This window comes from Aythya fuligula, chromosome 1, assembly GCF_009819795.1.
Source record: "Aythya fuligula isolate bAytFul2 chromosome 1, bAytFul2.pri, whole genome shotgun sequence".
In the NCBI taxonomy this organism is placed as follows: domain Eukaryota; kingdom Metazoa; phylum Chordata; class Aves; order Anseriformes; family Anatidae; genus Aythya; species Aythya fuligula.
Genome location: NC_045559.1, coordinates 1,816,686 through 1,831,150, shown reverse-complemented (window position 1 = coordinate 1,831,150; position 14,465 = coordinate 1,816,686). Strand labels below are relative to the sequence as shown.

Below are 14,465 nucleotides of genomic sequence, written 5' to 3'. Positions count from 1 at the left end.
TTCACCTTGGCAATGTACTTATTTCTGTGGGAAACAAACAGGACTATTCCTAATCTGTTCCTACAAGCCAGCATCTATCTGCGTGGAGATGCTTGGACATCTCGGAGGTGGGAACCTCTTCTCTTGCCTCTGCAAGACTCAGCCAAATTCATCCACCCAGCCCTGAAGCTCCTCAAGCAATATTGCACATGCCAAGCACTGGGGCTTTTTAATGAGATTTCTTTCAGTCACCTTGAGTACAACACAACCTGAGAGACCCTGATGGGTTGCACTCAGTAAATAACACTGTAATCTGAAGAAAAACAGGTTTGTTCAACAAATGCAACCATGCCAAGTCTGCATTGGCCATGATTTTATCTTGGCTCCCAACAGGGCGAACAGGGAGCATCAGGTGACGACGGTGCCATGGGGATTCCTGGGGAGAAAGGAGAAAAGGTTAGTGCTTGCCACACTGCATCGAGCTGCCATTTTTTAAAGAATAAATCCCACATCCATCAAGTCGAGTTAACAAAATTATACACTTTATGCATCATAGGTACCCTTTCCAGAGGGCAAATGTCAACTGTCTGGAGCATTGAGGCTGGGACTGCAGGTGGAAAGGGCAGGAGAAGGAGGTCTCCTTAAATTCACCCTCTGCTAATGCATGAAACATCAAGGCTTATTGCACTTTCCAGCCCCTTCTTGCATTCAGCTCCACCATTTGGTCCCAAAGGTTTTTGCTTTTGGTCCCCACTCCTGACAGTCATTTGTGTCAAATACTTTGAGTCCTCCTCTTGCCAAGCAACACCCCTGGCTCAGTGAGTTTCTGAGCTGCAAATGGTTGGAGGCTGGGAGATCAAGATATGGATGAGAAGCAGAAGGAAATGAGAGAGAAAATTTTGTGTCCAGAGGAGCTGGACAGGCTCTTATTTTTGCCTACATCAGAAATCCACCTTTAGCTGGGTCTTGCAAGCATCTTGCAGGCATCTCCTCCTGTTGTGTTTTAACAGGAGACTTTTCTGTTCACCACAGCTCCAGGAGAAAGCCCAATGGTGCAGATAAGTAGGAAACTTACAGGCCACCTCTTGGTGACTCCCTTTTTCCTCCTCAGCAGTCATTGGCCTTTCTGGGGCTACAGACTAAAGGACTCAGCTTATATGTCAGGCTTTAGAAGTTTTGGGGTATCATCCTGGAGATGACCATGTCACCAAGCAGGGAGGTTCCTCTGGAAGAGAAATGGTAGGGAGCAAAACAAAATTAATCTCAACCATCCTACTGATGCTCTTCCTATGTGAACAGACAAAGGAGAGTGTCCAGGGTCTCCCTTTATTCCCAGTGTCCATGGGAGTATCTGGGAAATACCTGATTGGCCCATATCTAAAATCACCTGTGCTTGATAAAAGCTCTGAACCTCTCTCTTGCTGATTCTCAGGGGGCCAAGGGAGTTCCTGGCTTGGGAGGCTTCAAAGGACAAATGGGGTGGCCTGGAAAGACTGGAGCTGCAGGACCAGATGGACCTCAAGGGCCCCAAGGCAAACCAGGGCCACAGGTGAGCAATAAGCGTCATTATCATGCTGTGAACCCTAATGAGATCTGGTGTGAGGATGGTTTGAATGATAAACTCTAATAAGCTGGCTTCTAGGAGATCTAGTTTTCTCCTTACCATTGTAGCTATATCATACATCTATTGATAAAGAAAAATCCTCTCCTCCTGCTCCTGTTCAGCCAGGTCTGGATCTCCCACGTGGACAAACACAACCATGGTCCCTCTGCTCTCTATAAAACCTTATACCAGAGCTGGTGGGGCTGCTCCAGCAAGGATTCACCCCCAGACACCCTCCTCCAAGAGCAGGATGCTCTGGACCTCATGGATTTACCTTCTGTGGGGAGCTGTGGTAGAAGTCCCATCTCCAGCTGCCCTTCAGATCATTGCACCTCACATCCTCATATGAGATAGCACCCCAGAAGTGTCCCCCCTGTGCCACCATGTGTACATACATGCCCCCCTCTCACCCAGATTTCGGAGGGGTCTTGGTCAACTTAATTCATCTTGCGATGCATTTATCACCAGAGATATTTTCTTTCCTTTCCTCTCTTTTTTTCCTATCTGCAGCATAAGTGGTGACCTCTGAATGAAGAAAGGAAGGCTGATAATTTCACGTTAGCAGGGCATCGAGTGCACCCCTCCTGTTGCTAATTATCTAGGGAGCAGGATGCCAAAGTTTCGGAAGGAGCTGGTGGCTTTCAAACCCCATTTGTGGCCTACGCTTAATAGGTGTCTTTGCATGCAAGACATGCTGGGCACCTTTTGAAATGTAACAAAAAGACTTGGAAATGAGACATACTAATACTGTTTATAAGCAGGAACATGCTGCCCCCAGATTCTATGGTAATGAAGAGTGTCTTGCTGCTGCCAACACAATGCAGAGGGACAACACTAGAGATTAATGTTAATCACCCACCCTTAGACAGCATCCATTAAGTAACGAAGAACTTTTCGACTGAAAGAGTACTGGAAATGAAAATACTCTTCTCAGTTGTGCTGGTGGGACTGGCTGAGTTTCAGGCTTGCACAGGAGAATACATAAATGAACATGAAAGAGCTGAGAACAAAAGAAAAGCTGAAGTTGGGCAACTACCTGAAAGACCAACTGCATCCCACCAGACATCTCAGGGACAGCCCTGTTTTAACTCCTGCAAAGCTGGCAGATATTTGGCAGACATTAATTGATTGATGTATCCTTATAAAAATAAGCTTAAGGACTTAATGCACATGTGTGTGTGTATTTATATGTAGACATCATGAGTATGCACATCCATGTGTTGTCTGAAACACTTGAGTTTGCTGCCAGATGGGAACTAGATCGTGCTGCTGTTTGGAAATGAGGAAAGGAGGGAGAAACCCTGGCAGGGTTTTTCCCTGTTATGCCCTGATGATTTTTTTCAGCCAAATAATGCATCTCTGATGGTCAGTGAGTGGCCTTTGCCAAGTTAAGAGTACATTTAAAAGGATGGAGAACGTAGCTGCTGTGTAGCTGCATCTGACTTTACAGGTCTGTGCTGGTAAAGATACAGCAGTGGGAATTGCTCTTGCTGTCAAGGATGGAATTTGGGACAGTTCAGACCCAGTTTGGTGTGAATTTTCAAATGAATCTGGACCTCATTAGATCAGGTCTCCTGGGCCCGACCAAAGGTCTCCCTTCCCTAGAAAGCCTTGCAGGGCTTCAGAGTCAGGTGGTGTAAAGGCATCTATATAGGTTTTGTTGATTATTAACCTAATTTTCACCCTACACAGAGAAAGAGCAACGCATTTGGGGAAAGTCTGTACCCACAGGGTGGGCAAGGTGTAGGACCCCCTCTCTGAAACACTAAAACGGGGACTAAAACAGCCTCAGGTCACAGCAGCAGCATTCTTCTTCTTTTCCTTGCTCCCCAGGCTCTATCTGGCAATGAAAAATTCATCAAAAGAATCGTACAAGGGAGGAAGTAGCCAAAAGTACAAGCTCCCCTCATGTATGTTTAAAAGGCAGGAAGTTTTTATGTTAGCACTTACAAGTGGTGAATGCTCGGAGAGCCATGTGAGAGATAATAAATGGCTTTTGTCTGGACACTGATTAAAGAGGGACTGTGAGATGCCTCTTTCTACACCCACACTGCTACTTGTCTTTTCCCTAAATTAAAAGAGAAAGTCCCTGGGTTTGAACCGCAGCGAGGCCACCCCTGTTTCTGATGTGGGAGGGCGTTATCGCAGACTGCAAGCCCTTCTCCTCCTGCTGAGGCTCCCTTTCTTAAATTAGTGCTGAGACAGAGAGCTGGAGAGAGAAAACTGCCTTCTGCCCCACAGAAAAAAAAACAGGAAAACCCCAAGCTGTGGAGCATGGAATCTCCAGAGGTTGCTCAGGCATCACTAACTGAGCTCTCCTCATGCTCTCCAGGGCCCACGAGGAAGAAGAGGAAGACCTCCACTCTGCCTCAGAGGGCCCCCGGGCATGGACGGGCAAAAAGGAGAAGCGGTCAGTATGGGGGTGATCCTGCTGTCCTGCTGAGACCCCACCACCACCCTGCAGCAGGGCTGTGCATTAGGGCTGGGTGAACCCTGGCTGCCCTAGGTGGGGTTTCTTGGCCCTCCAAATTTTGCAACAGCAAGAGCACAAAAAGCTTCTTTGGGAAAACATCAAACATCCTCAGCTGTGCTTGGTAGACCAGGAGACCAATTGGTAGACCAACACTCAGTGCAGTACTTCAGTACAGAGGGGTAATGCTCAGCCTTTCATTGCTCATCAGAGAATATAATCAAGAGCTTAATTTCATGATACTGACCTGCAACCCATGTCCCAGATCAGCCCCTACATGCTTCGGGCCCTACCACCACCGACTCACAAGATTTTTGCATCAGGAGGTGGCACTGCTTTTCCTCCATGTGTCAGTGGAGGGTAATGTGATTTCTCCCCAAACTCCAGCACCTATAAGCAAGTAGGAAATGAAAAAAAATGACCATCAATGTTTTAATTTAGGTCACTTTCCCCAAGTTCCTTTTCCTTTGATATTTTTAAGTATATGTAATCAACAAATCCAGTTCTCACCAGCTATGAGCAGAAAAAATTTCTTTTCAGAAAGCCCTGTTGGCAAAACCCAGCATCTCCCCAGTGCTGGGATTGCAAACCTGGCTTCCATCTTCTGCGTGGTCTGGTCAGGGTTCCCAGAGGTTCCCTGGAGGCCAGACCCTCTCCACGCCTCCACCTCAGCCTTTGTGGTCCCTTACATATTCCAAAGAAACCTGCCTTAAACCTGGTAACATCCTTAGAGCCCTGCTGCCTTGCACATATATAAGTTAGAGCAGTCACACAGCTCTTCAAACTCAGTGGAAAAGCAAAAAAAAACAACCCCAAAAAAACTGTGAGCCTGCACCGAGCCCTCTGAGACACACTTTTGTTCTTGTTTCCCCGCACACGGATGAGACCGTTCCTTCCAGCTTAGCCAGCTACCCACTGATATCCCTTAAATTTATGGGAAAACATGTGAGCATTTTTCTCCATCTCCATTTCTAGAGCATCCTCTCCTCTCTAAGGTGCACTTATTCTTGGAGCATTTAATGGTCAATCTACTGAGCTTTTGTAATGACTTAAGTGTTTTTAACAGGGTGAAAATGGGCCGGCTGGCCAGAAGGGAGAAAAGGGAGATCCTGGTCTTTCTGTGAGTACTTTAGTCCAAGATGACATCCTATTACACAAGCCTGAATAGAGAAAATAGGACAAACTGCCCCTAAGAGGTGTAGAGAAGGAGGGAAATGGTGAGAAACAAATTCATGCAGAGAATATCCAGGAAATGAGAGTGTTGGCCATTACCCAGAGATATCAGATAGGCACGAGCTGGGGCAAAAGCAATGCTGGGCAGTCCAATGCCAAGCCCAAGCAATGACCCGGAGTTTGGGGCACAAAATTTGTCACCCCTACAAGGTGGAGAGCACGTGAAGTTGCAGTAGGGTGCAACATTAAAGATGTTCAGCTGAGACAGTGGTAGTTGGTTAGCCCAAGGACAAGGGATAGACTCAAAACCCATGGGACCAGATGTCTCACTCTGTGGGGATTACTGTTAGCTAGAAAAGAGACAGAGAAAAACAAAACAAGGTGCAGTTACATCTCAGCTAAACCTCATGCTACAGCCCATCTCTGTCAGTCAAGCCTGCAGTGTGATTTCAGCAGCCCCTTATGGATGCAGATGGGCTGATGAATCTTCTCAAAGGACATCTGAGGGACCTTGACTCCAGGGACAGTGCCAAAAAGGTGCTGGTACTCACTGGAAAGCCAGCCTGGGCTTGAGGTGTCCCACAGTCCTCATGGCTGGAGATGTCTGTTCCTCTGGGCAAGAAAGAAACCATCGGTAGGGGAATCATTTTCCTGATAAGCCAAAAAACTGAACCAAGGTCCCTATGACACCAACATCTTGGCCAAACCGAAGTGGAGGTGGCCAGAGACCACATCTGGTGGGGCAAGGGGAGTCTGGCTGGGACATAAAGCAGAGGGAGATGGAGCCCGGGTAGAAAATCTCCGCTAACCTCTGCTTTTCCCCCTGGGGCACAGGAGGAAGAGGTGAAGGAGGTGGTCAGGAGCGAGATGAGAGGCAGATGCGGTAAGTCAGCTGGCGAGCCGTGCTCAGGGCCACGGCTCTGACATCTGCCGGCGGCTAAATTGGAGCAATTTGAGCACCAGCACATGCTCGCCCGGCAGAGCAAATATCACCCCATTAGCAGCCAGCGGAGACATGTCACCTTGCCAAGCTCGGAGACGAGCACGGGTTTCTGGGCCCTGGGGTCTCTGTCATGGCCCTGACCTTCTGCTCAAACTCTTAATATTTTTTTCCTTCGAGCCCTTTGTCTTCCCATTTTTTCCCCGGTGGTTTTGTCAGTAAAGGTTTCCTCACCGGTCACCTCCGTTTCCCTGCTGATTGGTGAAAGACACTGGGTCACCAGGGGAAGTTTGGAGCTGCATTTTGCCAAATAACAACCTTTTAATTCCCATCTACTTCATGGTGCTTCTTGACACACAGACCTCTCTTCTGCAGCAGTGAATAGCTGCCAAGCAGAGCCATGGCAATAACAAAAAAAAAAAAAGTGGAAAAAAAAACACACATTTGGAGTTGGTTTTACCCTGTAATCCCCACATCAAAAGGGTTTTAGGGTTTTGTGGTCTTGCTTTCCTTGCTCAGCTTCCTGAGCACCACTCATGCCCCTCTCCCTGGAGCCTTCCTGTGGCCAAAGAAGGTTTGAGTTTGCCTCCTTGCACTTGCCAAGATGATTAAGCCAGACTAGTGCTTGTTTCTGTCTAGAGATGTTAAGAGGTATTTGAACGCTTTTCAGGGGTAAAAAAAAATGGAAAATAATCCATGAAAGCATGTGCTACCTGTAAAAATAATTATTTTATTGGAAGAAATAACTGCATTTCCATAGGGAAGGAATAAATAGAGAATAAACTTTGCCCTGTCTTGTGTTTACAGATTGTGGAGGTGAGCTAGGAAGGACGCTCGTGGAAAGGGGTAAGGCTACTAATACAGAAATGTATGTGAATATATAATATATAAATAATATATATATTTCTAATATAGAAATATCTAATATTTCTAATATAGAAATATATGTGAATGTGCACTGGAGTAAAGGGTGTTCTCCCTACCCCAAACAGTCTGAAACTATGAGTGAAAAGATGTTGTTAAGAAAGAGTGTTTTTTTCTGAGATTCAGCTTGGAAAATGACCCTGGATCACTGAATGCTCTTAGACCCTGGCTCCTAGGGGGACTTTTTTTGAGGGAAAGATGAAAAAACAAGGTTAAAAGGGACACCAAGAAGTCTCCTGTTTCCACTCTGTACAGCAAGACAGAATCAAAGCTATTCTTGGCAAATATTCCCAACACCCAGATGTAAAAGCTGTAGCAATAGGAACTCCTTTCCATACCCATGAAACAGATCCTGTTATTCCACCATCCCAAACCCTTAACACAATAAGCTTTGGTGCCTGCATTGTGGGTGTCTATGTGCCATTTAAGCTCCCCCTTTAGGGACCTAATGGTTAAGGTCCATGGAATATGGAGGGCAAATCTGCTGGTACTGAGGTAGACCCATTTGGTCAAGGATTCAACCTCTCTTTTTTTTAACCTTCGTAGCACATTGTTTTATAGTATATAAAAGCAGAGCATTTCACAAAGCTGAGACTTTCTAAAGAGAAAAATAGGTCAAGAAGCAAATAGCTGGGATACTTGGCAGCATCCTTGCTCTGGACATGAGGAGCCAGTACAATCACAGACACACAGTGTAGCTGGGAACTCCCTTGGCATGGGACATTCCTAATTACACCAGACACAATATAGCTTTTTCTGGGCTCTGTTTCCCCTCCTGCTCTGTATTTAGAAAACAAATGTGTCAGCGTAGAGAGCATCTCTCCCTGGTGTCTCTCCATGGCCCCGTACCTGGGATCCTGCTCTTGCACTGGCCTCCACTTGCTCCTGCAATGCTCATAAATCACAACAAATGAATCCTGCACAGTGAATATTCTCGGACACAGAAGAATTTCTGCTCCTATAAAAGACAGCCCTTGCTGACGTGTTTTGCATTCATGACTCAGGTTCTACCCAAGGGATTTGCCTGTTATCCAGCTGGTCAGTCCTTCAGCCAGGAGCACTTGGTCCTCTCTCCATCACTCCTGTTCAGAGCATCATTTAGACGTAGCACTACATTCACAAAGGAAAGCAAAGCTGCATCAAAACCACAGTGGACATGCCACAGAATATTAACCTGGGATGGATTTGATCTGCTGGTCCAAATCTCTTCAAAACGTGTTTCTGGGTTTGCACAGCCAGGTTCAACCAGATCTGCCATCCTGTAACCTCAAACACTGTACATACATACAGCCAAAACTCCTAAAATATCATATATAAAGCCAAAACTCATAAAATATCTGCCTCACTAATGTGCCTGCTAGCCCAGTCCTGGTCAAAATCCCACCTGTCCCACATTTATCCTTTTTTTTTTTTCCTTAGCTGGTTTTATCTGAGAAGACTGCAATGCCCAACATTTTAGTGGATCCACCCCATAGAGATGCTACAGGTCTCACAGAATTTAATTATACAGGGGGCTTTGATCACATCCCAAGCATCACTGAAAACATGTCCATGCAGTGCCCGTGGTGATCCCAAGGAGTCCCACCACACTGGCTGGGAGCTGCTTCCTTTAAAACCAGCTTTTAGTCTGGATAAATTTAGTATATCCCCCTGCCTTCATTGGGAATACAGTAGACACCATGATCTGCCCCTAAGTACTTGACTTTCTGAAGAGTATGTGTGATTTGGGAATGGTTTCCTACCTTGGCCACATGCCCATGGTCTGGAGGTTATGGCCAACAGAACATGGCATTGTGTTGAACTACAACTATTTTTCCAAGCAGGGGGGGCTTAGCTGTAAAAACTATCATGCCAGATTTCATCCTCACTGACTCAGCAATTAAATCCACAGGCCTGGAGGTAGCTGAAATCAGCAGGCGGCTCCCAGGGTATTCTGAGGGACAGGAACACCCCGGAAGGGATGGTGAAAACCAGGAAGAAATGCTCAACAAAACCCAGAGCATGACCACGTTGGCAACATTGTCGGAGCCCTTCATGGACCCTTCACTTATTGCAGGTAAGCGCAGCTGCCTGGATGCATGCTGTCGGTCTTTTCTACCACAGAAATAATGCTTTCACCTCTCTTAGAGCACACCATGAACCCTCTGCTAAATGTCTATCATGGACAGTGGGCAGAAAGGAGGCAGGAAAGGGATTTCCAGCAAGGACTCCTACACAAAATCCCACGTGCTGGACAGGGCTGATCTGTGGTTCAAAGCCAAGATGATCCAATGCTCCCACAAAGGGCAACAGATGAGGGAAAAGTGGCCCCAGTGATGATTGCCACTTGAAAGGACACATTCCTAAATTCTGGAAGGAGGCAGCCAAGGTTTTCGGGCTCATTTTGTCCCACTCATGTCCTTGCAACTTCTAGTAAAGCTTCCTACCAGCCAGAAATTACATCTCTGAGACCAAACACTTCAGGTATTATGGACTATTTCTGTCCAGGGCCTCGTGAACCATTTAATGGGTAAAACTTCTGATTATAGCTAATGGGAAAACAACCAGCTCGATTTGTCTCTCTTCGTGTTGCCCAAGAGAGAGGGGGAGACAGAACAGCCAAGGTCCTGCTTTGCAGATGCACATACATGACCTGTCCATACATGAACACCAGTAGGTCTATGACATCTCCTCATCTACCTGTGCACCATGCTAGTGTGATTGGCCACATTTTTAGGAATTATCAGTCTCCCCAATAGGATCTGAAGCAGTGCTGGGCAGCTGAGATGCAGCTACTATTTGGGGAGGATGAACAAGCCGATGGGGTTGTTCCCCAGGAGGCTCCAGGACCACACTGGGATTCACTGGGATGGTGTCCTGGTAGAGAAGCTCAGGAGATGAGTCTGATGGACACGGGGAAATCCATTAGTGCTTGGTTGAGAATGGCCAGCTCTCCAGGAAGAGGATAGGACGGGGCAGTTTTAGCTGCATTTCCAATCATCCAACCTTTCTTCTGACCGTGAACCATGGAGTGAGTCCCTGGGGGACTTCTTGGTCCAGCCAGCTCACCAGCTGGCCAGCCAACACATCAGTGGGCCAATCAGCTCTGCTACTTTGGAAAATGTTAAAAAATAAATAAAATAAAAATCACATTGCATTTTTTTAACATGCAAAACCCCTGATGTTATATAATTTCAAACCTCAAAACAAGTGGTAGCCTGTAGAGGCCAGTGACTGCAGTGTAGATATGTTCACCTCTATTACACTATGGCACTTTCCTTGAGCTTTGGGATGCGTTTTAAGTCAAACCCATTGACGATGACCCCAACTTTTCACCCATATAATCTGCTCAGGACCAAACAAACCCTCCCAAATCCAGCTAAAGCCTGAAGCCAGCTTCCAACCATCGCCGCCTTCCTCCTGCCCATCCCTCAAACTCTCACCTAGCCTCTGCATGGCACTGTGAAGACGTCATCCATCTGGGTTTAAACTCACTTTATACCAAGGCAGCATTCGGGATCTGGGCGGTTTCAGATCGATGGAGCGTACCACGCGTTATCGAATCACAGCTGCCGCCGTCGCCAGCCGACAATCCCATTAAAGCCCGGGTCTGAGGCAGGAGGGCTCATAAATCGCTCGGCTAAGTGATGAGTGCGGATAGGCGCTCGAAATGTTAACAGGATTCTGCAGTCGGAGGGTTATTACCGCCAGATTACAATCGCTCCTGGCTTTTCAAAGCTCCCAGATTTACAAAACTCCGGCCTGACATTTATCTCCCGCAAACAACCTCAAATACTTCCATTTTCTCTGACTAACACCCAACCTTTTTGACTGAGTTGTTTAACACCATTAAGAATTTTATTGCCGCCGGTTCCTCCCCCCCACCTCGCCAATCGCTCCGTGACATTTATTAAGAGAACTTGTTAAGTGTTGGAAAGCCATGCAAGGCTCCGATGATCAATATTTAAATGATGGCTAATTTGTTTGCGTGCCCTCATTACGTGTAATTTCCATTTGCTTCCCCAGCAGCTTCCAGCGTGCAGCAGATAACGGGGCCCTCTCTGCACAAGCGCCGAGAAGCCCACAGTCAATTACCAGGTGAAATACGCTGAATTAAGTGACATTTAGGGAAGTCAGCTCCCTAAATGCTTTCTGGCCTTGAGATCAAGGGGATGTGGGGCTGAAAGTGTTACACGTTCCAGCACACAGCAGCTCCAATCTCAGATTTGAGCTCGCCTTAAGGCAGCTGCATTTGTCCCCACCCCAAAAAAACACAGTGAGATTCCCCTGTGCAATGTCCCCTAATACAACCATCACTACAAAGACCCCCACCCCAAGAAATTGGGGTTCATTGCCCCCATGCAAAGCTCAGAGACTTCCTTGATGGGCAGCCAATGCTGCGGAGCAACAGGGAGCTTTGTGCCCATCCCACTATTGGAAACCCACTGCCAAATGCCCACCGCTGGTCCTTGCTGCCCCCTTTCCTCCTCCAGCCCCATTTTTTGGGGTGAGAACGCAACCAAAGAGTATGGGCAGCTCTTGCACCAGCCCCATACATTTGCCCAAGGTGGAACCAGGGTGGCTTTTGCCCACCCGGGTCCCACACCTGAGTGGTGTTGGGGTCTCCCTGCAGCCCCCTGCCTGCAGCCAATGGACGAGGGCTCCTGCCGGCACTACTCCCTGCGCTGGTATTTCCACCCCATGACGAATTCCTGCCGACCTTTCATCTTTGGGGGATGCCGAGGGAATGGAAACCGCTTCGAAAGCAAGTGGGAGTGTGAGCGGCGCTGCAAAACCTCAACAGGTGAGGCTGCCCCTGGCTCTCCTATCCTCCTCTTCCTCAGGAGGAAGCAGGAAAACCCATCTGTGATCCATCCACCTCCATCGCCTGGTGGTGCCCCACCAGGACCAGGCAGGAGGGCTCCAAGCCCAGCAGGACAAGGGCTGCTCTGTTTTATTTGATAAACTGGGATGGTAAAGGGGTGGTGATGGTTTGGAGCAGCAGGGGGAGGAAGGGGAAGAGGCCAAATGCAAAGGGGACAAGAAGGAATGTCTGTTCCCTCCACCCATGGAGAAAAGGGAGGTTTCCAAAGCAGAGCTGCAGCTTTGGATGGAAGTAAAGACCCTGAGGGGGCAGCTTTGCCCACCAGCCTCTCCAGGATGGGCTGCTCAGCTGCTTTGATTTTTAATGTACCCTGCTCCCACCAGCAGCCCTATAACCAGTCATTCTTTCCCATCTGTCCCTCCAAGTCTCACCAATTTTTCTAGATGCCTCTAATTTCAAGGTCTTCTCCCCCTGCTCCCAGCACATTTCCCACCCTGGTCCCCTCCAGCCCCTCCTAAAAACATCTCCTTCCTTGGGCCACAACCACTGATGGGCTGCAGGGTGGATCTGTGGGTGATGACCAGGGGATCTGAGGGTCCAGACCAGCACCAGTTCTGGGTCCTGATAGTTTGCATGCCTCGAGCTCATCACCCCATGCCTTCTGCAGGAACACAATCCTCAGACAGCTCCATCCAAGTGCCTCTCTGGCCTCTCCAGCCACCAAGGACTTGGGGCTGAGTTTGAAGCTGGTGGAGCTGCCTTGGTCTAGCCCAGCTTGTGAGCAGTCCCGAACATCCCTGCGTGTGTTTCATGTCTCACCAAGGGTTCAATGGGCAAAACTCACTCCTGGAAGACCAGTTGGGCTACTGTTATGTGATGTAGGCTTTGGAGGGTTGGTTTTCCTGGTTCTTCCTACTCTCCAGGCACATGGCAGCGTGCCACAGGGGAAATGGGCTCCTGCTGGCCCTGGCAGTAATGCAAACACCACTACTGCTGAGCAGGGCATGAGCTGAAACACTTTCCTAGAAAGACATCCCTCTCTCAGCGTGGAAGAAACCCCTCTGGGCAGCAAGATAAATGCATTAGCTCTCCACAATAAATTAAAAAAAAATACTGGTGAGGTTTACCTGCTCTGTCTTCAAAGGCATTTTACGAAGACAAGGAAATTAAAGGTAGGGATATACGAGTTCAGGTCACTTTTGGAGTTTTCAGGTGGTCCATGTTTGGTTGGTTGATTTTTAGGCTGGCATCTGCTATACTTAAAAACAAGACCATTGCACAAGGTGTTATCATCCAGTTGAAACCTCCTGATAAGCAAGGGGTTTTGCACAGCCTGAGCTTCCTATTTTGTGAGGGAGAGGGCAGTGCAAATATTTGTTTATTTAGGACAGGCAATGCCACCCAGAGAGCTGAAATGTTCCTTGGGGAGTATGGATATGGATTGACCAGCCAGGATGGGGTGATTGGCTGCCCCAGTGCAGCCAGGAGCCCTCTTTGCCCCTCACACGAGGGTTGACATCACTCCTCGGGGAGCCCATCCTTATTTCTTGACCATGAGGACAGCCAAGGTAGACCAGTTGGCCCATTTCACCCAGTCACCACCCACGTTTGGTGGCCTGCCCCTTGCGATTTCCTACACGAGGGGCAGCCACTCTCAGGGCTCTAAATCCAGTCCCGTCAGCAATGGGTAAGAAGTAAACCTCTTTCTGGACAATGTGGAGGGCCCAGGCCATGAGTGTTAGGCCACAGGGTGGGCTTCCCAAAGCAGCTTCAGTTATCTCCAGAGCCACATCTGCACTCCCTCTGTGGGGACAAGCAGCTGCTGTGGAGTGGGATTCATCCAAAATTAGCCCAGGTCCCTGTGTCCTCCACTTGCCCACTTCTTGCTGGCCCTAAAGAGTGTCCAGAGCTGGCCCCTATTGGGATAGTTGCTTTATGGGTACCTGACATGTCATGATATGACCAAGCAGAGACAATCCCATGGCGTTAGGGCCTCCTGAGGCAGTTCAGACGTGGGAGGCCCAAGAAGAAGCCCAAGTTACAGCCAACCTCCAACATCCCCTTTGTTTCCTCTTTCCTTTCAAAAACCAGACCGAGGGAGGTGATCGGCTGCAATCCACGCCTAAATCAAAGAGAAACAGAGCTGTGAGAAGTGCCTCCAGAACATCTTGGGGACTGGACAAGCAAGACAACCCATTTAGCATGAAGAAGCAACAGAGGTTGGGAAAAAAAAAAAAAAAAATCAAAAACTAATTATGAGCAGAAAACAAAGCAATATGAGGAGAGCAAAGCACCTGATTGCTCCAGAAAGCTTTGTCTGGAGGCTCATGACTGCACCGCTCTACTCAGAAAACTGCTGTGCAAAACCAGACAACGCCCACCCCCGAGTTTATTTTTGTAAAATAAAAGTGTGTTAATGCTGCTGTGTATCATCCGAGCTGATAATTCACGGGGAAACAGTAACCCTTTAAGAAAGGTTGATGGGAAGCTGGGGGTTTCTACTGCCCCGTGTCGTGGGCAGGCTGAGCCCCATCCTGGTGGCAGAAAATATTTCAGCTTAGCCCTGACCTCC

General features: G+C 48.0%; 1 protein-coding gene across 1 annotated transcript in view; it reads left to right on the top strand.

Annotated features, from left to right (window-relative positions):
* LOC116499632 (collagen alpha-1(VII) chain-like) overlaps window positions 1-14,124 on the top strand; it is an 89,605-nt gene extending 75,481 nt beyond the window's left edge. The window contains exons 79-88 of the mRNA XM_032204421.1: window positions 373-435; window positions 1,412-1,528; window positions 3,915-3,992; window positions 5,119-5,172; window positions 6,060-6,108; window positions 6,973-7,011; window positions 8,981-9,145; window positions 11,095-11,166; window positions 11,702-11,872; window positions 13,985-14,124. Coding sequence (XP_032060312.1) covers window positions 373-435; window positions 1,412-1,528; window positions 3,915-3,992; window positions 5,119-5,172; window positions 6,060-6,108; window positions 6,973-7,011; window positions 8,981-9,145; window positions 11,095-11,166; window positions 11,702-11,872; window positions 13,985-13,998 — 822 coding nt within the window. The 3' untranslated portion in view covers window positions 13,999-14,124. The remainder of the gene's footprint in view (window positions 1-372; window positions 436-1,411; window positions 1,529-3,914; window positions 3,993-5,118; window positions 5,173-6,059; window positions 6,109-6,972; window positions 7,012-8,980; window positions 9,146-11,094; window positions 11,167-11,701; window positions 11,873-13,984) is intronic.
* The last annotated feature ends 341 nt before the right edge of the window (window positions 14,125-14,465 follow it).